Source organism: Microplitis demolitor, chromosome 4 (genome assembly GCF_026212275.2).
Source record: "Microplitis demolitor isolate Queensland-Clemson2020A chromosome 4, iyMicDemo2.1a, whole genome shotgun sequence".
NCBI lineage: Eukaryota > Metazoa > Arthropoda > Insecta > Hymenoptera > Braconidae > Microplitis > Microplitis demolitor.
Genome location: NC_068548.1, coordinates 16,219,652 through 16,246,320, shown reverse-complemented (window position 1 = coordinate 16,246,320; position 26,669 = coordinate 16,219,652). Strand labels below are relative to the sequence as shown.

The window sequence follows — 26,669 nt, the reverse complement described above, 5'->3', positions numbered from 1 at the left end:
TCACTAATTTATTGTTGAAATACAGTGATTATGAAGTGAATACTGCTTCACTAACGTAATTAATTAAATTTTCACTAATTCATGGTTAGAGAGTATAAGATACATTTTTCATAAAGTTTCAGCCTGAAAACGTAAGACCATTAAACTTATCGTTTTGATTATGACAATAATGTTTATAAAACTTTTTCTGCCTTTCATTTTGCGGATTGTTTCCTTTTGCAACAATCCACAATGGCGAATTAATTTTTGAGCCCAATGATTGACTGTAATTATTTTCTACTTTACTCTCCACTGAGCAGTAAAGTAGTTCTTTATTTTTAATTGATCTTAAATTTACAAAATCAACGCGATCATTTTTACACAAATGCTCAACTCCAAAAACTCTATTGGCTCGATTTGGCATATTTTCATTTTCCGTGGTTGCGGCAATAACAAGCTCGTCAACCCAGTTATTGAAATTTTTGGCTCTCCATAAGCTTTGAGCAGACCGAACCGAATGAGCTCCTGACAATACAAGGGCAGGCAGCTCCTTTTTGATATACGCGTGGCTCGAATTATTACTAAAACCACTAAAATCAATGATTGGCTTCAAATTACATGAAATTGTTTTCAAATTATTTTTAAATGGCACGTTTTCAAGCACAAATATATTTGAGTTTAATTCTGTCTCCTTATGGACAGTATTGACTCTACTAGATCCTTTTGATTCATTAAAATTGTCAACATTAATTTCTGACTATTCTCGGAACTTGCGTATCGCGGCTTCAGTCGCGAGATGAGCCCTTAACTTTAGGGAGTCAGATTATACATCAGGTAGAATCCTGTGTCCACTTGATTCTTGCGTCCAGAATGCAAGTAATCGAGCCTGCAAATAATTTTGTTTTCGCCCATCGCAGTCTCCTCTAAGAAACGGGCTTTCAATTTTCTAGATTCCGATTCTACTATTGGAAGATTTCTACATTCGCTCGATTATAGCGTTGTAGAAACAACGATAATTCGCACGATTCTTGCGTCCAACAATAACGATAATTCGATTTTAAATTAGCTTAGTTTGTTGGGCTGGCCTACCTCGTTCGGTTTACACCTACTCTTAACATCTCTGCAAAACTAAGTTGTAAAAAATGATATGTTATTTGAATTGAATCATGATTTGATTGTATGGAATCATACATGCTCATATACGGTGACGCAAAGCCAGACTCAGTTATGTGTGACCATTATTTTCCCGTTAATCATTATCATGTATGATTGAATATGGCTCTGCTAGCTCAGGCATGGCCATGTATGCTCATGTAAAATCATACTGAATCGTTAAAGTGCGTGAACGTTCATTGCCTTTCATACTTGGCCAGGCATGATCAGACATGACTTTCCATGAATCATGCATTTTGATGAATGATCATTAGACTGGACATTGATTCCTTTTTTAAATTCTTTGTTTCTATTTCGGATTTTTGTAACTACTAGAAATATTAAAATTTTCTTTAGTCAAGATACACATTCTTGAAGAAAATTCAATGTTCTACAAAAAAGGTCTCATAACATTTTTTGTTAAATTCACTCCTTCGAAAGTTATTCAGGTTATTGAAGTCGTTTTGACTCAACTTCAACCATGAATAACTTTCGAAGGAGTGAATTTATCAAAAAATGTTAAGAGATCTCTTTTGTAGGGCATTAAATTTTCTTGAAGATGATGTATCTTGATTGAAAAAAATTTCGATATTTCTAGTAGTTACAAAAATCCAAAATAGAAACAAAGAATTTAAAAAACAAATCAACGTTTAAGGCACGGTTAAAAGGAAACGACTCGTATTACGTCAATTTATTAAGAGACATTTTTTGTAGGGAATTCAGTTTCTTTAAAGAATATACATTGCTCAAATTTTTCAGATAGATGATTTACAAGTTTTTGGTAAAAAACGCAATTTCTATCAAAAAACTAATAGTCGTACCGATACACCTCTTGATATCAGAGTTAAGGGCTCAAACTTGCACAATAATTTTTTTTGGTCATCAGGAATAATATTTTCACAGTATCGAAAAAAAAAACATAGTCGATTTTTTTTGACCTAGTCTAGTGATCATGCATGATTTTTCATGAATCTTGCATGCTCATGCATGCCTTCGCATGGATCATGCGTGACAATTCATTTGTCGTCATGCATGATTGAATATAACTTTGCATGATCAGGCATGACTTTACATGAATCATACTTGTTCGTGCATGATTCATGTATGGTCCATGTTTGGTTTTGTCTGAATCATGCACGAGCATGCTTGATCATGCATGCCGATTATTCCCTAGGTAGAAATATTCTTTGAAGCGAGAAGTGTGGGTTTCTTGTAGCAATATTGTGATTTTCAGTTTCCAAAAATTAAATTTCTCGGAATAAGTACTATTCTTTAAATGCAAAAGTTTTTGTATGCTCCAACTAAGAAAAAAAAGTTGCTTAAACCGAGAGAAAAATTTCTTGAGCGAAAAGATATATATGGAGGAGGTGAAGTCACCAGTGCTAGTCAGTAGCAGCAGCGGAAGTAGTGTGGTGCTCGCCATTAGATCGCGCCCAGCCGCTTGTGATATCCCTGGTAAAAAATGTATTTAGAACTGTTGTTATGGCCCCGTGAAAATTTTATGTAATTTATTATGTTTATGTATTAAATTTTAGAAATCTACAGATTTCTGGGAATAACTTGTTTCGGGAGATTCAAGGGGGAACATGGATGTGAAATTTTACAATAATGAATTTTATTTCATGATTTTGAATTTTATTTGAGTATATATTTAGCTATTAAATCTTTAATGAAAATTTATAAAGTTTAAAATTATTTAGATTCATAGTAGAATTGTTATTCATATTTCGATTATTCTTATTTAGTATAACATTTTTAAATCTTTAAATAACATTGTTACAAAATTATTTTAATTACACAAATTACTTAAGTAAATATTTAAATTATTATTGAAAATAATATTATTCCGTAAGTCACAACTTAAAAATTATTATTTGGATTCGTAGTATAATATTTTGTAATATATTTTAAATTATCGAACTAAAATTAATTATTCATATTAAAATTATTATTTAGATTCGTATTTGTAATATATTTTAAACTCTCAAACTAAAATTATTTGGAGTAAGATTTGAATTAACATTGAAAATAATTAAAATTATTATTTAAATTCATAACATAATATTTATGTAATATATTTTTAATCCTAAGATTAATCATTAAGAGTAATATTTGAATTAATATTGAAAATAGTATTGTTTAATAATTCACAAAATTAAAATTATTAATTAAATTCATAACATAATATTTTTGTAATATTTTAAATTCTAAAATTAATTATTTAGAGTTATATTTGAATTAACATTGAAAAATAGTTTTGTTTAATAATTCAAAAAATTAAATAAAAATCTAAAATATGAAAATGATGGATGAAAAATTATTGTAGCAAATATATTGTCATTTGAGTTACTCATCACTCGTTTAAAGTTAAATAAATTGTTATTCTAATTGTCCGTCGGAACTCAAAAAAAACGAAAGAGAACGCACGTTCATAAACAAGTCATCACCTTTTATTGCAAAAAAATAAAAACTTAATTTTAATTTCACAACTTGTTTTAATTCACAAAATTTTATAAATTTTCACGAATAAATTTTAATTTTATTATTTTAATTGCCCATAAATTCTCACTAAACAAATAATTAAAAATCACTGCACCTTTTTAAGTTTTAACGCAGGGGATGAGTTTAAATTTAAAAATAAGTGAAATTACTGAGATTCTTGAATTGAAGTTGAAATTGTTGTTGTAAAAATTGAAATATCCTTGAGAATTGAATGAATGATCAAATGAAATATCCTTGAAAAATTGATGAAATCCTTAATTGGACGCAAAGCGGAATCACATCTGAAACTATATACTATATACTTTAAGAAAACTTCAAAAAAAAAAATAATCGGGGTCACACCCGACGAGAGCGGGATTACACCCGACGGTAACGTCATTACATCGCAGACTGATGAGTTTTTCTGACTGATTTCATTAGCGGATGCAGCGACTTTTATTTGCCTTGTAATTTTAGATGGCTCCCATGGTAGGGGCCATGAGAAAAGACGCAGAAAGACTCTCCCAGAGTTTATTGTTTATTCATTAAAAATTTTATCGATGATCCAAGTTTTCTCTGAATCCTTGTTTATTTAAATAAATTTGATGTCTCATATCAGCAATTTTATTTATTTAAATAAAATAAGAAATACAGTCGAGTCGCGTTATAAGTCCGACTTGTATCTTTGTTTTTTAACCAGACTCGCGTTAATATGAGAGAGACACTAATAGGACTTATAACGCGACTCGACTGTAGTGCCATCGGCAGTTTGATTTATTGTGTTAATAAATAATAAAATTATAGATATTTTCCAAAATGCATAGATCAAAATTTATAAAAATGAAATTACTATTAATATTGATGTTTTCGATGAATTCACTATTAATTTTGGGGGTATTACAGCCCTCTGAATAGTTTTTTCTCGATTTTATATATTAGGATAGCAGCAGGAGTAAGTCGGTCGTTTATTACTGCTGCGGGCGTTTTCATTAAATAAATCTGGGCTTTACTCTATTGTTTTACTCCACTCGGTACTCAGGTTACAGAGCGGTATTCGCGTCCAAGCATATGTAATGCTTTGTCTTCCCGTATGCTCTCTTTCTTACAAGATGGTGTACTTATATATATAGATATAACATACATTGAATTATTTTCTATTATATATATTATATTCCTAAATATAATTAATTCTTGAAATATATATATATATATATATATATATATATATATATATATATATATATATATAAATATATATATTAGACCGGTTCAAAAAAATCAAATATTTTTTTTTTTTTTCAAAACCCGCAGAGAAATATCTTCCTAGTCATGAAAAAAGAAACCTGTGAAAACGGGAGCTCTCAATTTTAATTTTGAAAGGCCGCTCATCGTAAATTTCTATTTTACATTTAAATAACATGGAAAAAAAAATTTTTCAACTTTGGGATTTTACAATTCATTTTGGAATTAACATGTCAAGATGATAGATACATAGTTTTGAAGGAAATTGAACGCTCTAAATAAATTGTCTCTTACTTTTTTTCTCTAAGTCTACTCTTTTAAAAGTTATTCGAGTTTAAAGTTCAACATGTAATTAATTTAACCTTTTTTTCTTAATTTTTCTTAAATATTTCATATCTATTATTGAAAAAAAAAATTTATCTTAAAATATTAAATTATCAAGTTTAACGTCATTGACAGAGTAGATCTTTATTGTTCTACTATGAGGAATAAATGACTTTTCAATTTAAAAAATCTGAAATTAATTCTCTCTTTGAAGTTTAAAAAAAATTTGAATTGTATTTGCAAAATTTTTTGGAAAAACGACCGTGGTTTGTAGGAAATATTTTCCAAATAAAGAAACATTAAAATAATCATTAATTTATTTTATTAAAAAAGTTATTTCAAAAAGAATGTCCAAGAAAGTGATACTTTAAAATTTGATGTTATTATTTCAATAAATAAAAAAAGATCGCTCCTGAGTAAGTGTCGTCTTTTCATTAAAATGTCATTATTGGGTTATTGATATTTAATTGTTGTGAGTAGCATTTCATTGTTCATAATTTCGATAGCTGAAGTGAAAATCGTAAATTTCATAAACTAAAAATAATCGTGTTAAACTTAAAGCTATTCTCTATGCCATTTAAAAATTGTAAAATAATTTTTTTCGAAGATGAGTTTTATTCAAATTCGAATAACTTTTAAAGGAGTAGAGAAAAAACATAAGAGACAATTTATTTAGAACGTTCAATTTCCTTCAAAAGTATGTATCTCTCATCTCGACATGCTAATTCAAAAATGAGTTGTAAAATTCCAAAGTTGAAAAATTTTTTTTTTCCATGTTATTTAAACATAAAATAGAAATTTACGATGAGCTACCTTTCAAAATTGATATTAAGAACTTCCGTTTTCACAGGCTTCTTTTTTCATGACTAGGAAGATATTTCAGTGCGGGTTTTGAAAAAAAAAAAAATAGTCGATTTTTTTGAACCGGAATATATATATATATATAAATATATTTTTTATTTACTTATTAACTATATTTATTTGCAAATATATATATTATTTAGTGTTTAAATGTATGCATTTTCATGTATTTTCTTCAATTTAAAATTTATATTTAAATATTATTTAATTTTCAAATATAAATTCCATCCTATTTAAAATATAAAAATGTCGTTAAATCTTTAAATATATGTTCAAGTTATTTCCAAATTATTTAAATGTATATTTATAATTTAAATTTATTCGACTTTGACATATCTGTGTTATTTTATTTGTGTGTATTTATTTTTATGCATATATATATATATATATATATATATATATATATATATATATATATATGTACCCACACATATACATGTGTAAGGGATGAAGGATGCCGAGTTCGTAACACTGCACTGAGAGAAAAAATCAGTAACTGCAACTACAAAAAAATAGTGATATACGGATACAAATATGTTTTCTTAGTTACGATAACAAATCAATTTTAGTTAATATAACAATTAAATTTAGTTGCAGTTACTATTTTGTAGTTAATTCAACGTTTTAACTGTTAATGTAACTGACTAAAAATAGTTATCATTAATTCAAAGCAGTCATTCAAAGAACTAAACCCTAATCGTTAAATCAACTGAGTTTTTTTACTAAACATAACGAAATTTTTAAAGTTGCTAAAACTATAAAATAATAGTGAATATTAACATTATTTCATAATTACTTACACAAATAATATTTAGCTACAGTAATTAAAGTAGGATAGTACGGCTAACCATATATATGTAGTTATGAGAACAACTAATTTTTATTTACCAGTGTGATGAAATTATATTTCATCTAACAAAAAAAACTAAGTTGTTGTCTCCATGGAAATTTAGTGGATTTTAAGGAAAAAAAAATTATTTTTTGTTTACAATGTTAATTTTAATGGTTTGTTAGGTTATTTATTTATTTATTTTTTTTCGAGGCTTTTAAGTTTATTTCATTTAATATGATTTTCTTTTTTTTTTTTTTTGTGATGGGAGGTGGCTTATGTATATATTTGTCAAATTTATCTGACACACGCGCTTAAACTTATATTTTAAACAACCTTCCTATGCTTCTTAAATAATTATTTCGCAGTCACCCTAAGAAGGATTCAAACCTAGCGCCCTACGCACGCAAGACCGACGATGTACCGCTACGCCACACGGCCGATGAGTAGCCATAGACGTTACTTAACTTATTGGCTAAGCGTACAAGTACTCACTTCGTTACAGCAACAAAATTAATTTAGTTACGGCAACCATTGTTTTCGCTCACAAATTAACCTTCAGGACTTAAAAAAATTCACATATCACGCTAAAAAAAATATATTTTGATTATAAAACAGAAGTTCATGTCACGAAACTCCGAATCGACTGACATACACAAATTTTGGCCAAATTTTTTTGTCTTATAAATTTTGGGCTCAGAAACTTAGAACAATTTAGACTTTTCAGACTTAGAAAAATTTTAAGTTTCGGGACTGAAAAGATTTCGGTGCTCAAAAAAAAAAAAAATAATAATAATACTTGTCGAACGCAAATTTAACGATTTATATGTAGATCATATCGAAATAATATATTATTTTAACCCCGAAATTTTTTCTAAGTCCCAATTTTAGTTTGATTAAGTACCAAATAATATTTGATTTAACTAGTTAGTATGTGTTGTAACCACTAAACTTTTATTGTAGCGATAACTAAAAATAAATAACAAACTAATTTTAGCTACTTCAACTATTTTTTTAAGGCATCTGAACAATAAATAATTATCATAACTATTTAAAGTAGTTACAACAACTAAATAAAAATAGTTGGATACAACCATGTAAAATGTTTTACCACTACTGTCTGAAACTTGTTACATCAACAGCAAAAATATAGTGATATACGGATACAACTTAAAAAAAATCGTTGAATCAAGTATTTCGGAATAGTTAAAAGTATATAATTACTGCTACGATTTTTTTTAGTTTGATTAAGTACCAAATAATATTTGATTCAACTAGTTAGTATTTGTTGTGACTACTAAACTTTAATTATAGCGATAACTAAAAATAAATAACAAAATAATTTTAGTTACTTCAACTATTTTTTTAAAGTCATCTGAATAATAAATAGTTACAATAACTATTTGAATTCGTTCCACTAACTAAATCAAAATAGTTGTCTCTTTTTAGTTATGGCAACTACTGAGATTTCTTTCAGTGTGTAATATTCCAAAATTGACAGTAATTCTGGCACGGGTATTCCCATGTTATTCAAAAGAGTGACAAGTGCCTTTTTTGATGGTAATATAGTATTCCTGTCTTACTATAAGTCATTTATGTTACCTTAAATAATTTTTCTAGATATATAAAAACAAAAGATACGTTTAAGGTTCAGAAGGAAAATAATTTGGATTTTTCAAATCATTCCAAATTAGATTTCTTAATCAGGGATATGAAATATTATATTTGAGAGTTTAAAAAGCTCATGAAATGTTATATTATTACGGTAGAGACGTCATGTTTTAACGGTGAAAATGCCGTATAACCTCCGCATGAATGCAGTATAAACGTAGAAATTGCGTTATAAAATCTCACAAATACACTGTATAAATACGGTATAAATACTTATTATCGACTTCGTTTATATTCTTTTAATACAGTGTTTAAACCGTATCATAAAAACCGCGATGAAGAATAGAAAATTTTTAGAAATTCGTTAGTGATTTTTGGAAGGCTGAATTTACGTGAAGTATTATTGTATCGAGATTTTTAAAAAAGAATTTTAAAGCTTGAAATTTCTAGTTTTAAGATCTTTGGATCAAATTTGTTTTAGAGCTACGGCTATTACTCAATCATGAGAAATACCACGAGACAAAAATTTTTCTTTTTCTTTCAAAGGGTTCATGGCCCGAGGATATTATTTTTCAGCAAAACCTAATCATAGGTCGATTAGCAAATTTATTTAGCTTCGATTTTTTTAACCTTTTATGACAATTGGTCGCTTCGATTTCAGTTTTCAAACGAAAGAGGATTCTTTTGGCTTTAATTATCGATATCAGCTACTAATGATCGCGCAGGGAATCGGAAGGTAGCTTTAAAAAACTTTAATAAGTTTCCTATAAGACCCCTCCATAATTTTTTTATAAAAAAAAAATTTTCTTTTTTTAACATCCATGAGAAATAAGTAAAAAAATTTTTTTTTTGTTTTTTAGTACATCGACCGCTACTTTGGGAACATCGATGAAATGACCAACGTTGCTTGGTTTTTCTCAAGCTTAATGTACCCCCAATAACCCTGTAAATTTTTAAATTGATCCATCTAACCGTTTGTTCGAAGTGATTAATCAAAGTTTTGCAAAACACTAAAAGAAACAAGTTTTGTTTTTTAAGGGGATTTCCCCACATGAAAATCATTAGCGTGGGCATAAAAAAATTAATTTTATTTTCTTAAGTGATGTATCGAAAATATCATTTAGGCTGACAAAGAAAATGTTACGACAGTTTGAACTCTCTTAATATTAAGATTAAAAAGTTTAGTATTGCAATTGTTTAATCGATTAAATTTCATACGATTTTGTAGAATTATTTAATGTTTCGCAAAGTTTTACATAAGATTTTATAAATTTCACATTATAGCAAAAAAAAAAAAAAAAATACAAAATTTGATGAAACTTTATAAAATTAACGTATAATAACGTATGTTAATTTTGTTTAAGTTTTTACGGAAAAATTAAAACGCGGTCAAGCGCGGATGAAATTACTGGAATACAATTTTCAATGGGAGTTAAACACATATGATGTTTTTAGAGAGGAATAGTTTACTGATTGATATGTTCGATTTGTGTAATTTAATCGAACACAAGTTAGAAACTTGCTCATCGTAATGTTTTGTAATTTTTACTTGCTATTTTTGTTAAACGTGAATTTTCATTCAGTGTTTTTTTTTTTTTTTTTTTTTTTTTTTTTTTTTTTTTTTTTTTTTTTTATTATAAAAACTTTTCATTTGCAGAAAACAAATCTGAAAGCTTTGTTCGCACAAACTCGAAGACAAAAGGTTTTAGTAATCGCATAGTACAAACAGTCCTTAATTCATTATCTTCTATATAACTTCTAATCCAATGATGCAAGATTTTCTGTTCGTTGGTTCGAAGTCCAAACTCTGATTAGCTTTGATTAGTTTTTATATTACTTTATCCCTGTTTTTAATTTTTCTATTCATATAAGAACTAACAACTAATTTTGAAAATAATGTTTGTTTAATAGTCAACCATGGTGTATTACGTTTTGATAATAGTTGTCTAGATATAATTATCATTAAATAATTAAATTCTTAACTTTCTTGTCCAGAGCAAGTGAAAAATTTACTTGAATATAAATATTTTTAAGTGAATATAATTTTTTTTTAATATTTCAGGGATGCATTGCCTCGGAGCTGTTACGGATCAGTCCTGTGGCAAGCTGAATATTAGCCCTGGTAGTAATCGTGGGAACGTGTTGAGTGTGGTCCGAGCACTCGGAATTTTAGTCTGTGAGGGAAGAATCCAAAGTTCTTCGCGTGGTTATCAAGAGGGTCCGCACTGTTCTGTACCTCTACAGTCAGCCCTTAATCATCATGTGTGTGAGAAAGATAATTATTTGGTAAGAGACGAATTCCAGCTCTACTTAATATGTCTTGTATGATCTCATTTCACTTCCCACTACCCATTCAAAATAGTCGTATGTTCATCAAGTAACAATATTCACCTTCAAGCTTTCAGGTCCTTGTCTTTACCATGAGATAAATGAGTATATTAATCTAAAATATATTTTATTGATGGTTCCTTGTAAATTGTGAACAATTTCGTATTATTCATTTATCTTCATTTCAAATTAAGAGCTCTCTGAAATTGAATCACTGGAATTTTTTATGACTATAATTTTTTTATTTTAATTGAATTTATGACTATCACCATTATTAAAATTCACTGTGAAATTAGTAAAGTTTACTTCTAAATCAGTAATCTTGTCTCGATCTAATTTGTTTAATACCCACTGATATTTCAGTAAAATTTGTAGTCTCTAACAAAATTAGTCTACTCCTCACAGGTTTAACTTTAGAAAGTGTTTTATAAGTATGTTGTTTAAAGTATGAAATTATCCTCTTTAAGTTTCGTAATTAATAATTATATATTCATAGCTATACTTCGTTGAAAAAGTACAAAATATATAACATTTTTTTTGTTTTATTTTTATTTTCAGTGCAATAGGTATCTTGTGCTAATCAAAGAGATAGCAGATAGAGTTGAAATTGGTGCGAATTTGTGCATCGAAGTTTTCATGTGTAGCAATTGTCCATGTGGATTAGCAAAATCAACTTGTAAAAATCCAGTCTCTCCAATACTGTCCCCATTAATCTCGCAATGGCCGCATTCGTGCGAAATTCTTCTCGAGTATTGGCGTATTGGAGTTCTTCCCAGCAAGTATGTATATGTAAATTTATTGATAATAAGAAGTTTTTATATTATAAACTATTTAATCCACCTTTTGAAATTAAGTTAACAAAACTTTTTCATCTGAAAAGGATTTTTTTTCTCAATACCCTAGCGGTTTTGACAGAAACGTGGTGAAAACACGGAGTTTCTACGGTGTTAATTCCCTTTCAGTGTTTGTACAGTGTATCGACGGAGTTACGACGGTGTTTTGATGGTAGAAGGGCGGCGTTTTTTGTGCAGTTACGAGACAAAGTTTCTCTCGTGTTTTCTTCGAGTTTGGTCGGTGTTCGTCCGGAGTTTTTACTGTATTTTTTGGACTTTCGTCGGTGTTTTGCTGGTTTTTTCTTGGAGTTTTGTTGGTGTTTCTCCGGAGTTTTGTTAGTACTTTCAGAGAATTTTCACTGTGTTTTTTTTGGACTTTCGTCGGTGTTTTCTTGGAGTTTTGTTGGTGTTTCTCCGAAGTTTTGTTAGGGTTTTCACGGAGTTTCGTCGGAGTTTTAGTGGCTTTGACACTCGGAGTTTTGTTGCAGTTTTTGCGGAGTTTTTTGGGTGTACTATCAATATATTCTTGGAATTTATCTGATAGATGCGAAGCTTTCCAACGGTATTAAGTATATAATGTAGTGTATGCTAGAATTTGATTATGAAAAACGTTGTTTCAAAATAAATGGTATTTTGTTTTTTAATTGAAAAATTTATTTCATATAAGAATAAAGTACTAATTATAAAATGCATATCTCTGTAATTATAAGTAAATTTATTTTTTAAATAAATTATTGATCACATTGGTTTATCTTAAATAATTCATTTGATTGAAGAATAATAGATGACCTATTATTACCAGCCCTAATTAAGAAGTCTAATTTGAAATGATTTGAAAAATCTAAATTATTTTATATCGTTTCATATTATGAATGATTCAATTTAATTTGAAGTGGTTCGAGCGTTTAAATTATTTCAAATAATTATAAATCATAAAATAATATTTCTTTATTTTTTAATTCATTATGATTTAATATGATTCATTCCAAAATTTGTACTCGGTGCAAAATAATTTAGACAATTTTGAATGATTCAAAATGATTAAGAGTTACGTAATCTCAAATCATGCCAAATTAGATTTCTTAAACAGGGAGAAGTGATACCCTGATTAAGCATTACATACACCTATGTACTGTCTTCGTCGAAAGGTATATTTACATTCACATAATATACTAAATAACCTCAAATTTATGATAAAAATTTGCAAAGTAAAATGTTGTGTGATTAAACATAATAATAATTATATAATATAAATAATTTTATATGATTTTGTTTATATATAATTTATTTCTATAATAAATCAGTGGTATAATAAATAGTTTATTATCGTGATCAAAAAATAGTACGTTGAATAACAATACTGTAGAAATTAATATCTAAAAATATATAAAAGACTTGATACTATCACGGAAATTCGATTGTGGGCGATCAAAACAAATATTGCATTTATTATGAATTCTTTATTTTATAATGTGAATTAATTAATCATGATAATTAATAAGTGATAATATTAAATTGTAGCTAAAAGTGAATAACGACTGTCATTGAAATTTTAAACTATCCAAATGGATTAAGGTATTTCATTACTTTTATTAAAAATTGTTAATTTTATAATAAAAGTAATTAATTGAATTTAAACTTGTAATTTGATTATATTAATTCATTAAATATTATTTCTTAAATAAATTTATATGATTTTTTTAAATAAAATAACTTTGATTTATTGAGTTTATTTATATTAATCTCTAGCATATGTTTATGTTAATTTAGTAAATTTATCAACGTATTAGTTTGAATTTATAATCATAATCATCATTTTATTATTTTAACGTATAACCTAAAACTTTGAAATTGTTATTGACATCTAAATACTGTAAAAAATTTGGAGTCCACGGTGTAGTGTGAATGATTTGGTGATAAAATTTTCAACACTGCCGGTGTGAAAGTCACACGATGCACAGTGTTAACTTTTAGACTGTGAACTAGAACGTTTACACCACCGATGGTGGAAATGCTCGTTTTTTATTTCGAAATGCCATTAGTATGCCACACAAACTTTAAGTTACCACCACCAAAACGACGAGAAAGCCCTCAATATACTCTGCAAAAACTATGAAAAATGACCATAGACATTCCGAGCACGCCCCAACACGACTCCGCGAAAACACCGATGAAACTCCAAGAGAACACCCCTGAAACTCAGCAAGAATACCGGCAAAACTCTGTGTCGTAACTGTACACAAAAATGCTGCGTGTCTACCATGAAAATGTCGTCAAAACTCCCTTGGTGCACCCAGTTTCAATCGAGTTTTTTCCGAATTCTTACGATGGAGCTAAAAGCGTAAGAATCCATAAAAATTTTGAATAAACTACAAAGAAACACATTAAAAACTCCCCTAAAACATCAAGAAAACTGCGCGATAATACGGACGAAACTCCAAGAGAACATCAATAAAACTTTGAGAGAAAACCAACGAAAGTCAGTAAAAACACCAACAAAACTCCGCAAAAACTCCGCGTTGTAACTGTATACAAAAATGCCGCGTTACTGCCATGAAAACACCATCAAAACTTCCACGGTGCAGCTAGTTTCACTCGAGTTTTTTCCGAATTTCCGCGATGGCAATAAAAGTGTTAGAATCTGTGGAAACTCCGACTAAACTACAAGGAAACATCCAAAGAACTCCGATAAAACACTAAGAAAACTCCGCGATAACACCAACAAAACTCCAAGAGAAAACTGATAAAATTCTTCAAAAATACGGACAAAACTCCATGAAAACTCCGTGTTGTTATTGTACACGAAACGCCACGTTTCTACTGCGAAAACACTATCGAAACTCCCTCGAAACATCGAATTTTTGTCGAATTTTTTCCGAGTTCCCACGGTGGTACCAAAACCGCTAGGGTAAAGAAAAACTTTTTTTTCCAGGCTACTTGAAATAAAAAAAAAATGTTTACTTTTTTTTTATAAGCACCCTATATACTATATGTTTCAATGTAATGAAGAAACCTCCTAACTACAAATTTTTGACAAGATTTTTTTGCATTTTCGACTAGGAATTCATGACCCCGAAGTTAGCCGACACCCGCCATTTTAAAAATAAAAAATCTTAAAACTTGAGAAAAAAAAATTTTTCAAAATTAAAAAAAAATGCATGAGCCTGAAGTTAGCAGGCAAAATAAAAATAAAATATTTGACAGTGGATATCTTTTGAACAATTTGAGTTATTAAGAATTAAATAAATGGGATAGAATTCTATTGAGATAAACTAGATATATTAGTAATTTTTTTTTTTTAGCTCACTGTTTTGGATTTATTCAAAAACAAAATTTTTAACAGACTAACCTGACATTTCGAATGATCGGAATAACTTTATATTGGATTACTTTTTGGGTGGCACTGTTATCTAATGGCGCCTTTGTTTTTTTTTTTTTTTTAAATCGATAAAAACGTAAGCAAAATTGCAAATTTTCCAAAATTCGGGAAGTTATTGGTTTTGGTCCGATTTTAGAAAGTCGGATGTCTAACAGATCTTGACGTTTTGAGGTTCTAGGAAGCTATTCTGACTAATTTCAAGATGATGTCCGAGTGTAGGTATGTATGTATGCATGTACGTTCGTACGCATGTATGTATGTAAATATCTGTAACTTTTGAACCGATGAACCGATTTAGATCATCAAGGTGTCATTCAACGCGGCTTGTCAATATCTGAAAGATGAAAAAAATTGTGCTTGACCAGTAGGGCTCGTTTAGAGATATTCCAAAAATAAACTTTTTTCAAAGACGTTTTTTTTTGGATAACTTGTGATGTGCTCGGTGGATTGATTCCAAAATCAACTGGTCTCTGAAACTCTATGAGCCGCGTTGAACTCTGCCTCAAACATCAAAATCGGCTCATTCGTTCAAGAGAAACCATTGTCGAAAGAATTAAAGAAAATTTTTTTTTTAGTATTTTCGAAATTTCTCAAAAACGACAAGATAAATCAATTTCAAAATCAAATCAGCTGTAGAACTCAATAAAACGCGTCGATTGCCACCTTAAATATCTCAATTGGTCAATTCGTTCAAGAGATATCGTTGGAGAAAAAATGGTAAAAAAAAGTTTTTTTCGAAAACAAAGGCATACAAAAGCATTTTCGAAGAGCTCGAAAATGTATCCACAACTATTTTTCGAGCTCAAGGAGCTCGAAGACAGCGGGAAGTTTTGGGGCTGGCCCGCAGGGTCAACCGACAGACTGATTTTTTTAGCTTTAAGTATTTTCAACTCTTCAACAAATCAATCAATTGAATAGACGAATATATATTTTTGTAGGAAATTGAACGTTCTACACAAAAGGTTTCTTATCATTATTTGATAAATCCATCTGTTCAAAAGTTATTAGAGCTCGAAGTAAAGTTGGAGATCTTTTTGCTTTTCCCGTGAAACTATCAGACTTATCACAAAATGTTGTAGAGTCTTTTTGATTGACAATGTTATTCACTATAAATTATTATTCGTAAAGTTTTTTCAAATTCCACATTATTTTCTAGTTATTCCCATTTTAATTTCAAGCTCTCGAAAAAGTGTTTCTGATCGATTTCAAGCGCTCGATATTAAAATAGAAATAAGTAGAAAACAATGCGGAATTTGGAAAAACTTTACTGATAATAATTTGTAAAGAATAAAATTGTCTATAATGGAGATCTTTTTTGTAGAGCCTTCAATTTCCTGCAAAAATATATATTAGTCTGTTCGATTGATTGATTTCTTAAAGAGTTAAAAAACTGAAAGCTAAAAAAAAATTTTCCTGTGTTATTTAAATAGGAAAATCGAATTTTTCAATGAGCTAGGTCTGTAATCGGCATAGAATTTTTTTTCTTGTGCGAAAATTATTTTTTTGAGTTGAACTATGATTTTTTCCACATACACCTAAAAAAAAAATAGTGTTCCAAAATGACGCATCCTAATATATATAAGTATGTAATATAACCAAGTATTGAGGACACAATTGCGGCTACAATTCTTATTAAATTTTAATGAAATTTTCCACACTTATTATGTGGGCGATTATCACGGACAAGTTTAAAGATGGGTTAAAGCCGTCAATTAGATTAGAAGTTATGGCTGTTTCAAATTTCCACGATTTTTCGAAAAATCAGTTTTTATCCACTTTCAAGTTCATATAAGTTTAAAACTAATACTCATAAACAATTCCCGTAGAAAGTATTTGAAAGTTTGACTAATAAGCTTTAATTTATTACCTTGAACTTTATGTTTTGACCAATTCTTCTAACAACTTGATCGTGTTGAAAATTTTAATAGAATCAAAAAATGTTGAAAATATGGTTTTCATTCCACATAACTTATGCATTTCCCATTATCATCCAGTTTCATCTGTTGTATTTTATTATGAACAAAATAACATTTAAATTTTACAGCTATTTTATACTTTAAAAATATTTATTTTATTATTTATGATTTATCAAAGGTACCTCTACGCCCTATGATTATTACTGGTTTTGCCATTACGACAGCACCCACAGTTCTTATCGGATCTAAATGAAATTTTCTACGGAAATTCTATAGACGATTGCCTTAATCAAGCATGAAGATGAGCTGAATCGGTCGAATAGTTTTGAAGTTATGGCTGTTTGAAATTTTCATGATTTTTCGTAAAAATCAATTTTTAATAACTGTTAAAGCTTATATAACTTTAAAACTAAAACTCATAGATTATTTTTGTATTAAGAAACTTGAAGATTATTTAATAAGCTTTAATTTTTCACCTTGAGTTTTATGTTTTGACTATTTCTTTCGATAATTTGATAGCTTTGAATGTATGGACAAAATCAAGAAAATTAGAAAATATGGTTTTTATTCCGAATAACTTATGCATTTTCCATCATAATTCAATTCCGTCAATTATTTTATACTGTGAATAAAATATTCTGAATTTCGCAACTATTTTATGGATTCAAAGTATTTCTTTGATTACATACGATGTTTCAAACATACCTGTATGCCCTGTGATTATAAGTGGTCTTGTCATCGTGAATGTGCTTACAATTCTTATCGGATCTTTATGGAATTTTCTATACTTACTCGATAGGCGATTATCTTAATTAAATTCGATAATGGGCAAAATCGGTTGTTTAGTTTTGAAATTATGGCTATTTGAGATTCATAGATTTCTGTAGGAATAAGCTTCAAGCTTGTTTAAAAAGCTTTAATTTTCGTTCTTCAACTGAAAGTTGTGACTATTTCTCACAATAATTTGATAGCCTTGAAAGTTTGGACAAAATCAAGAAAATGACTAAATAGGGGAGTCAGATCACGTCAAGTAGACCCCCCATTTTCCACTTGAGCATAAAAATTAAGTCTATGATTATTTTTCTTAATTAGTCACTATGACAAAGTAATCCCACGAACGATTTTTCAAAATTTTCATTTTAACAACAATTTTTTTAACAATGAAAATTTTGAATACTTTTAATTAAAAAATAGATTTCAAAACAACCATTAAAGATAAATTAATTAAATTTTCAGAATTTATTGTCCAATATTTATATTTTATTAAAATACAAATAGCTTGAAATTATTTAGTTATTATCCTATTGTTAATTTACTTTTAAGTAAACAAATGAAAATTTCATTGACTTCTCGTTAAAAAAGTGAAGTTCTTTTTCATCGATTACATGCGTTGTTTATTAAAGTTATAGATCCCTAAACAAAATTTCACTGCTCGCAATTAGTTTAAACAATATGAATTTATTTATCACCGCGAACCGGATGCCAGGCGTTCTCAATGCAGTGCGCGGTCGGGCGTCTCAGGCTATATCGCAGACGAGAGCTCCACGGCATTTTTGAGCTGAAGCAATAAATAATGCTAAGTATACTCGTAATAGGTGCCCAACAAGCTCATGGGAATGGAGGCATACCGTACACGCAGTCGACGGGGAAGACTCCCTCTCTAAACTACATGCAAGTGTTCGGATTAAAAGTGTATGTACTCAACAAAAAACAAAAAGGAAAATTTGAATCCAGATCGGAGCCAGGGATTTTTGTAGGTTATTAAATTTTGTGCGTTAAATTTTTAAGTTACTCGGGTTTTAAACGGGAATACTGCGAAGTAATGGATAAAGAAAACGCGATAGAGATTGATCTCATAGATGTCCAAGAACAAGGTCGAGCCGGAAAGAAGACGAGCTCTAAAAAAAGGAGCTATTGTGTCATGGTGTGAATTAGTTTAGCAGCTAAACGTGGACGAGGTCGTCTAAAAATGGTATGTTCAGGTTCAGTGCAGCACAAATTGAGTACAATGATGACGTTTTTGAGCACGTGAACTTATCAATGACGGCAGATCCAGTCACATGGAAGCAAGCGAGCAAGTTGCCAGATGCAAACGCATGGGGAAAAGCGTTGGAAGATGAATACCTCGCGCAAATCAAAAATCTCACCTGAAAGAAAGTGGAGCGGCCTGCTGACAGAAGAATCATCGGAGGCCGATTCATATTTAGTACAAAATACGATAACAATTCAGAAAGAAAGAAGGCTTTAGTTGCAAAAGTGAGCGTTCCACATCAATCAGGATCCTGGCAGCATTAGCAGCGGAGAAGCTTGTTATTCACCAGGCTGACGTCGTGACAGCATATCTACACCGAGAGCTTGAAGAAAGTGTTTATATGTGTATTCCTGAGCAGTTAAAAGAAGCGCTAGTGAAAGTCGTGAATAACGAACCAGTGAGTACAGTGGATATTAGTGTACGCGATGATAAAATGATTCAAACTACCAAGCTTTGGCTAGAAAAAATCATAGGCACAAACGACAGTGTTTCTATTGAAGAAAGCTCTGTATGGCTTACGTCAGGTCGGGCGTCAGTGGTACAAGAAACTCGTAACCCAATTGTATGAATTGGACTTTGAACCAATGCCACAAGACCCGTGTCTGTTCATATGCGAGAAAGATGGGAAATGTGTGATAATTGCTGTGCATGTCGACGACATAATAATGGCGAGCGATGATGAAGAGTGGATGAATAAAATAAAACGATCTTTGTCTAATTCGTTTGAAATTAAGGACCTACTTAGAATCAATCGTTGTTTAAGTATTGAGTTTTCACAGGACGAAAATTATTGTGTGTCTTTAAAACAGAAATGCTACACTGAGGACATTCTAATGCGATTTAACATGGATAATTGTAACCCCGTGGAAACACCCATGGAAATAAATTGTAAATTGTTAAAGAATGAACGTGAAAATGAGGAAGAAATGCGTAAACACCCGTACCAATCACTAATTGGTGCGTTAATGTACTTAGCGGTAACGAAAAGACCGGACATAGCTTTTATAGTAAACGATTTAAGCCAATTCAATAATAGTTATGACACATCGCATTGGAATGCTGCCAAACGCGTGTTACAATATCTGAAGGGAACATTAAACTATGGTTTAAAGTATGAGCAGATAGGTTTATCTCTATTCGGAGTAGCCGATGCAGATTGGAGGGGGAGGGGGAGGAATACAGTTGACTATAAGTGTTACTCTGGTTTTGCATTTATTTTGGCAGGTGCACCAATAAATAGGAAGGCACAAAAACAACGAGTAGTAGCACAGTCCACGACTGAGTCTGAATACATAGCCATGTCTGAAGCAATGTATTTACGCGGACTACGAAATTGTATGGATATTGATTAGACTGGGCCAAAAAAATTGACTATTTTTTTTTCTTAGCTATATCGAAAATATTTTTCAGAATGACAAAAAAAAGATTCCATGAAAGTTTAAGCCCTTAATATTAATTTCAAGAGGTCTATCATCACTATTTTTAATTTTAATTCATAATTTGATGTTTTACGTCAGAACTATTAAAATATGGAGGAAAAAAAAATTAATTTTCACTTATTCTTATGTAAAATTGAATTCCCTACAAAAAAGGTCTGATTAAAAATTTCGTCAGACAAACCGTTTCCGATTAATTAAGCTTAACCCTTTAATGCTTTGGGGTCTCGAGGGATCTTGGTGTGAGCTGTGTGGGGATAGCGCCAATCAAAAAACAGACTTTACTTGTGTGAGTGAATTATGATTGTGTTAGTATTACGATGAGTTCCCTCTCCCTGTTTTTTAGTTTAGCGCTTGTGCTGTGACATTGCCGTAGCTAAGGTATACAGAATACACATACAAGTTTGTTTACATGGTGCTAACCTAAGTATGTAAAAATAATTGTACTTATATTGATTATTATTATGAAAAATAATCAATTTATATTCAATTTTAATAATATATAATTAATAAATTAATATTTCTATTACATTAATAATATTTTCATTCAATAAAAGTTGATGTGTGCTACTGAAACAATTTTCAATTTTTTGATAACTTATGCCAATTGCACAGACTACGGTATTGTCTTCCATGTCCAGAGTTATCCCAGCTCTTACAGTTCTTCACTCAAATTCTTGGTGGGGTTTCAAGGCCAAGCGTTAAAGGGTTAATAACTTGCTAAATTTTTTCGATTTAAGATTTTCAATTTTGAATTTTGTAACTGACGAATCAATAAATATCTAAAAAAGACCATGACAGATTTTTGATGGAAATTTGATGCTCGACAAAAAAGGTCTCTTAACATTTTTTGCTAAATTCACTCCTTCAAAAGTTATTCAAGGTTGAGGTTGAGTCAAAACGATTTCAATAACCTGAATAACTTTCAAAGGAGTCAATTTAGCAAAAAATGTTAAGATACCTTTTTTGTAGAGCATTAGATTTCGTTCGAAAATCTGCCATAGTCTTCTTTAGATATTTATTGATCCGTCAGTTACAAAATTCAAAAGTAAAAATGTTAAATTGAAAAAATTTAGCAATTTATTAAGCTTAATTAATCGGAACGGCTTGTCTGACGAAAATTTTCAATCTGACTTTTGTTGTAGGGAATTCAATTTTATATAAGAATAAGTGGAAATTAATTTTTTTTTACCACCATGTTTTAGCAGTTCTGACGTAAAACATCAAATTTTGAATTAAAATTAAAAATAGCGATGATAGACCTCTTAAAATTAATATTAAGGGCTCAAACTTTCATGAAATTATTTTTTTTTTATCATTCTGAAAAATATTTTCGATATAACTAAGAAAAAAGACAATAGTCAATTTTTTTTGCCCAGTCTAATATTGATACTGCTCAAGGAACAATCTTTAAAGATAACCAAGGTGCGATTGAACTTGTAACGAATAATGCTTTTCATCTTCAACAGGGCTACGCTGTTACTCTGGTGGTCCTTATCAAGGGCGCCACTGGAAGTAATAACGGCCTCCCAGAGCCGAATCTTAGATCGTCAAGGTCGGTATAATTTTATTAATTGTAAGAGAAGGAAGAGGAAGGATAGTTTACAAATAAATTTAGATATATTTATTCAACAATTTTAACCTTTTATTTATTCCCTTTATAAAGTTGTATACCTTTATAAACCTTGTATAACTTATTACCTTATTAACCTAATGAACCTAATAAACCTTATAAACCTTATTAAACTTTATAACCTTATATGTCAACTACCTTTGACTAATTAATTAATTAACTTATTTAAGCCAACTACCTTTGGCATTTACACACACTGACACTCGCAATAAGTTAACTACCTTCGGCAATTATTTAAAACCACTTATCTTAAGCCAAGTACCTTTGGCACTTCCTGAATTTACAATTTTAAAATCGCTTTACTTCTGCGAGACCTTAATTAATATCACAATAATTTTCCCATTAAACCTGATCTATTTCACTCACACACTCACTCAGTCCTCTATTTAACACACACACACTGAGTTTAAAATAATTTTTCCGCCAATAAATAAATCACCACACGCACACTGAATTTAAAATGACGCTCTGCCACCAACAACTAATTTTCCGCCACAAAAATTTCTCAATAAATAAATTAATTTAGAGAATTAAAATAATTATTAATTAATTTATTTTTAACTTTAATTTCCCTTTATTATCCTTGCCTTGAACATTTATTATTCCTGCCTGGAATAAATTAATATGAATACCTTCACAACAATTTTACGCTGATCTTTCCTCGCCGTGGTGTTCGTCCGTGGTTTCGTCCTGGTTTGTATTCGTAATGGTCCCTCTTTCTTAATTCTCGTTGAGGTCTCGTTCTTTATTTTCTCTAGTTCAGGTCTCCTTCTGTCTCGTATTCTACTTCCTTGACTCTCTCTCACTCGTTCTAACCCTCGTTCTCTCCTTTAACCTGTCATTCAGGCGCAATCAGTTCTCAACAATAAAAAGTACCGGCTACCTGCATGGTATCTGATAATTTTGAAAAATTTTATCGCTTGGTTTCACAAATAAAAACCAAGTCACAATTAAATAAATTTACCTGATCTTAATTAACGGCGTATGAATGTCGGCGTCTACTCAGATGTTGAACTTTACTCTCCTTTTGGACGTCTGACCGGTCCGGTCGTTCTGATGACAACTGTCGTTTCGCTTCCGTCTTTCGGCTTATAATTCCTTAATCCCCGCATGACTTCAGGCGTCTTCGGATTTCAGTCACTCCTACTTAATTCTAATTGGGGACTGACGGACGAGCATTTTCAATTTTCACTTCCGGACGACTAGTCGCACCCTACCTGGGATAACCCTGGGTGGTTTCGTCACATGATCGACAGTGCGCATAATAGATTTTATTTTAACTTAAATTGTACGTGGTAAATTCAAATTTACCCCGTTACACATCCGAGATCAAAACATGGAGCCTTAAAAAATATCATAAAATTTTAGATGATAGTGGGAAAGGAAACATTTATGTAAAATATCTATGTAGCGAGCGATGCCAGCGGATATTCTGACAAAAGTTTGAGTGGTCCAAAACATTATGAATGTTTGTGCGATTTAGGTATGGCTAATGAATGATTGTACACACACAAACACGATGCATTTTAAGGGGAGCTGTTAAATATACCAAAAGTGCATGTGTAGTTGGTATATCCCAAAATACTTTATTATAATGTATTTGGGTATACAATCCAGAACGAAATGCTTAATGAGTCAGTCTAAAGCTGTAAGTCATCGGTTAGCATTGTGCCGCTCTCACCTGTATTGTACTTATGATATTTCACTAATCTATATTTATTGTTAAATAAAACTAATCTTTAATCATATTCCACGCGTCATTATTCATAATCCTTAACAATTACTCTGCAAATAAACCTTGAAAAATTTTTTAGAATTCTGCTTAACTTTTAAGTTATTTCCAATTTAATGTCAAGCTTTTAAAAAAAATAGCGTTTTGCTCGACTTCAATCAATCTCTTAAATAAATTAAAATAATGAAATTAAATATAATGCGGATACTATTTTTTCAATTATTTACATACATATATTTAAATTTTCATTGTACGTATATTTTATTGATTTATACCAAAATTTTTTAATTGCTAATTGTCAGCTACATTCACACTCATCGAAATTTACTATAAATTTGACTTCAAGCTTCCATAACTTTTGAATAGATGGATTTATCAAAAAATCATAAGATACCTTTTTTGTAGAGCATGAAATTCCTTACAAAAATGTAACCTGGGCTTATTTTGATAATATGCCATTAACGAGGTATAAAATTCAAAACTTTTGATTGACTAAGCATATTGACCACTTAATTAAGAAAAGAAAAAAAAAAGAAATCATGCATATGTAGCTCTTGGAAAGAGAAAAATATGTCATCTTTAGTTTTATCTTTAAGACGCGTTTTCATTTGTTTCTCTATTCGCACTCAACTGGATAAACGGTACTATCTCTGTTCCACTTGTACATTAAATAGGAACTTTGTCCAAGCTTTTCTCGTAAACAAATGGAAGTTATCAAAAAATTCAAGTGCATTTCGCTAGTTCATAGAGTAAAGCATCGGGTCTGTGTCTTTATTTTGCGTTTAGAGCTTTTATTTCAGAGAAAAGCTGGCACAACATTATCTGAAAACCGTTCTTAAAGTAATTTTTCTCACTCATATGCTTAGTTAACAAATTCAAATATTTGTTTTTACCATTTTTTCCAAATATGACAGCATTTTTCAGGAATAAAAAACTTGCATTTCTATATAATAAAAAAGCGAAGAGATATTTTTTTGTTTCAACGATTTGTTCAAAAATTATGACGTGCCAAATGTTTTTTTCGATTTTCAAAAAAAAAAAAAAAAAAAAATGAAGGCGCCATTAAATAATAGTGCCATTCAGAAAGTAATACAATATGAAGTTATTCCGATCATTTGAAATGTCAGGTTAGTTGGCTAAAAATTTTGTTTTTAAATAAATCCAAAAAAGCGAGCTAAAAAAAATTACTAATTTATCTAGTTTATTTCAATAGAATTCTATCTCATTTTATAATCCTTAATAATTCAAATTGTTTAAAAGATATCCGCTGTCAAATATTTTATTTTTATTTTGCCTGCTCACTACAGGCTCGTAAAAATGTTTGTGTAGATTTTTTAATTTTCTAGAAGAGTATTTTGTTAGAAAGATCAAAAAATAAAAATTTAAGGTATAATTTGGAATTAAATTTTAAGATTAATTATTTTTTATTTAAAAATGTTTACAAACCTCGTTACTTTTTGATTTATATATACAATTTTTCGAAATCAAGACAAGTATTTTCTTAATTTTTCACTTTTCCACTGTTTAATACGAAAATCCCGCTATTTTTAAACGAAATTACCCGCTATTCTTAAATAAAATATCGTGTAATTTAAAAAATATAAAAAAATCTTTGAATTTTGAAAAAATACTTGTATCGATTTTTTAATTTTCTAAACGTGTATTTTTTTTTTTTGAAAGATCAAAAATACTCGAATTGCTATTTTGAATGAAAAATCCTTAAATTGGTAATTAATTAAAAGTTAATTTGTTTTTAAAATTTATAGTCGGAAGCTCTCGTATTCATGACTACGCGTGGGGAACAGAGCCATTGTCCAAAAGACATTCGTTCGATGCAAAATATTTGATATGCGACAAGTTGTCGAGTATCTAATCTCATTGAACAAAAATATCGATGAATGAGCTAAAAGTATCAAACTTCAAGTTTGTAACAATAAAAATTTACGAAACGAAATATTATTGGAAGAAAATTCTAAAATGTGAAACACATGGAAGCACCATTTATGGAAAATAATTAGTTACAGAATAGTAAATGCTCGAACTGAAATAAATTGTAAGGGTCTGCCCTAGCTTCCTCGTACCAGGAGGTTCGGACAGCCCTTCTGAAAATGCTCGTGTGGACGTTGAGCACCGGGTTCGGGACTGCCTGATATAGCCGAGTACGCGGCTCGATTTTGGATAGGGAAAATTGGTTGAAGTAATTAAAGAATAAATATGAATGTAAATAAAATTAATTTATTACAATTAATTGTTTCTTTATTTAATAATAAATAATTGAAGTTGGAAGTCTTTGGGAAAAATAATTCATAAATTTAATAACTATAGAAACTTAACAGAATTCCACATGCGCGACACTCTTTCATCAAGTGCCTGAAAATTTCTATTCAGATACCCGCGATTCCAAACCTCAATTTCATTTAAATTTTATTGTTATAAATGAATCTTTTGCATTATTAATAACGGCTTTGAATTTAATTAAAATTCGTCTTTGCCAAACAAAGTCCTGACGATGAGTAAATTTTAATAATTGAAAGCTTCCGCATGCACAGCGATTAAATAGATTAAATAAATGAAATTAGATATATATAAATAAATAAATTAATAAAAGACGATAAAAGTAGTTTTGGAAATTACCCACGTGTTTGACAAAATTATTGTTGTAAAATAAATTTAACCTCTATGCCAAGGAACTTACGTCAACTTGTCCCAGGTGTTTCGCCATGATCAAAGTTTTCCCTTAGATTAGTCCGCACCGTCGAAAACGACGACCCAAATTTTCACACACAAAAAAAACTGACTTAACCACAAGGCGTCTGCCTGACGATAAATCATCAAGTGAAATGAAAAAAAAAACTGCTGTTGATTGAGCGACTGCTTGTCTCGGCTTCCAGGTTGCAATTC

At 29.9% G+C, this 26,669-nt stretch overlaps 1 protein-coding gene across 1 annotated transcript in view; it reads left to right on the top strand.

Annotated features, from left to right (window-relative positions):
- The window catches only part of LOC103571675 (atos homolog protein A), a 79,599-nt gene that overhangs the window by 19,229 nt on the left and 33,701 nt on the right, over nt 1–26,669 (top strand). The window contains exons 2-3 of the mRNA XM_053738719.1: nt 10,542–10,765; nt 11,366–11,586. Of these exons, the coding sequence (XP_053594694.1) occupies nt 10,544–10,765; nt 11,366–11,586 (443 nt within the window). The 5' untranslated portion in view covers nt 10,542–10,543. The remainder of the gene's footprint in view (nt 1–10,541; nt 10,766–11,365; nt 11,587–26,669) is intronic.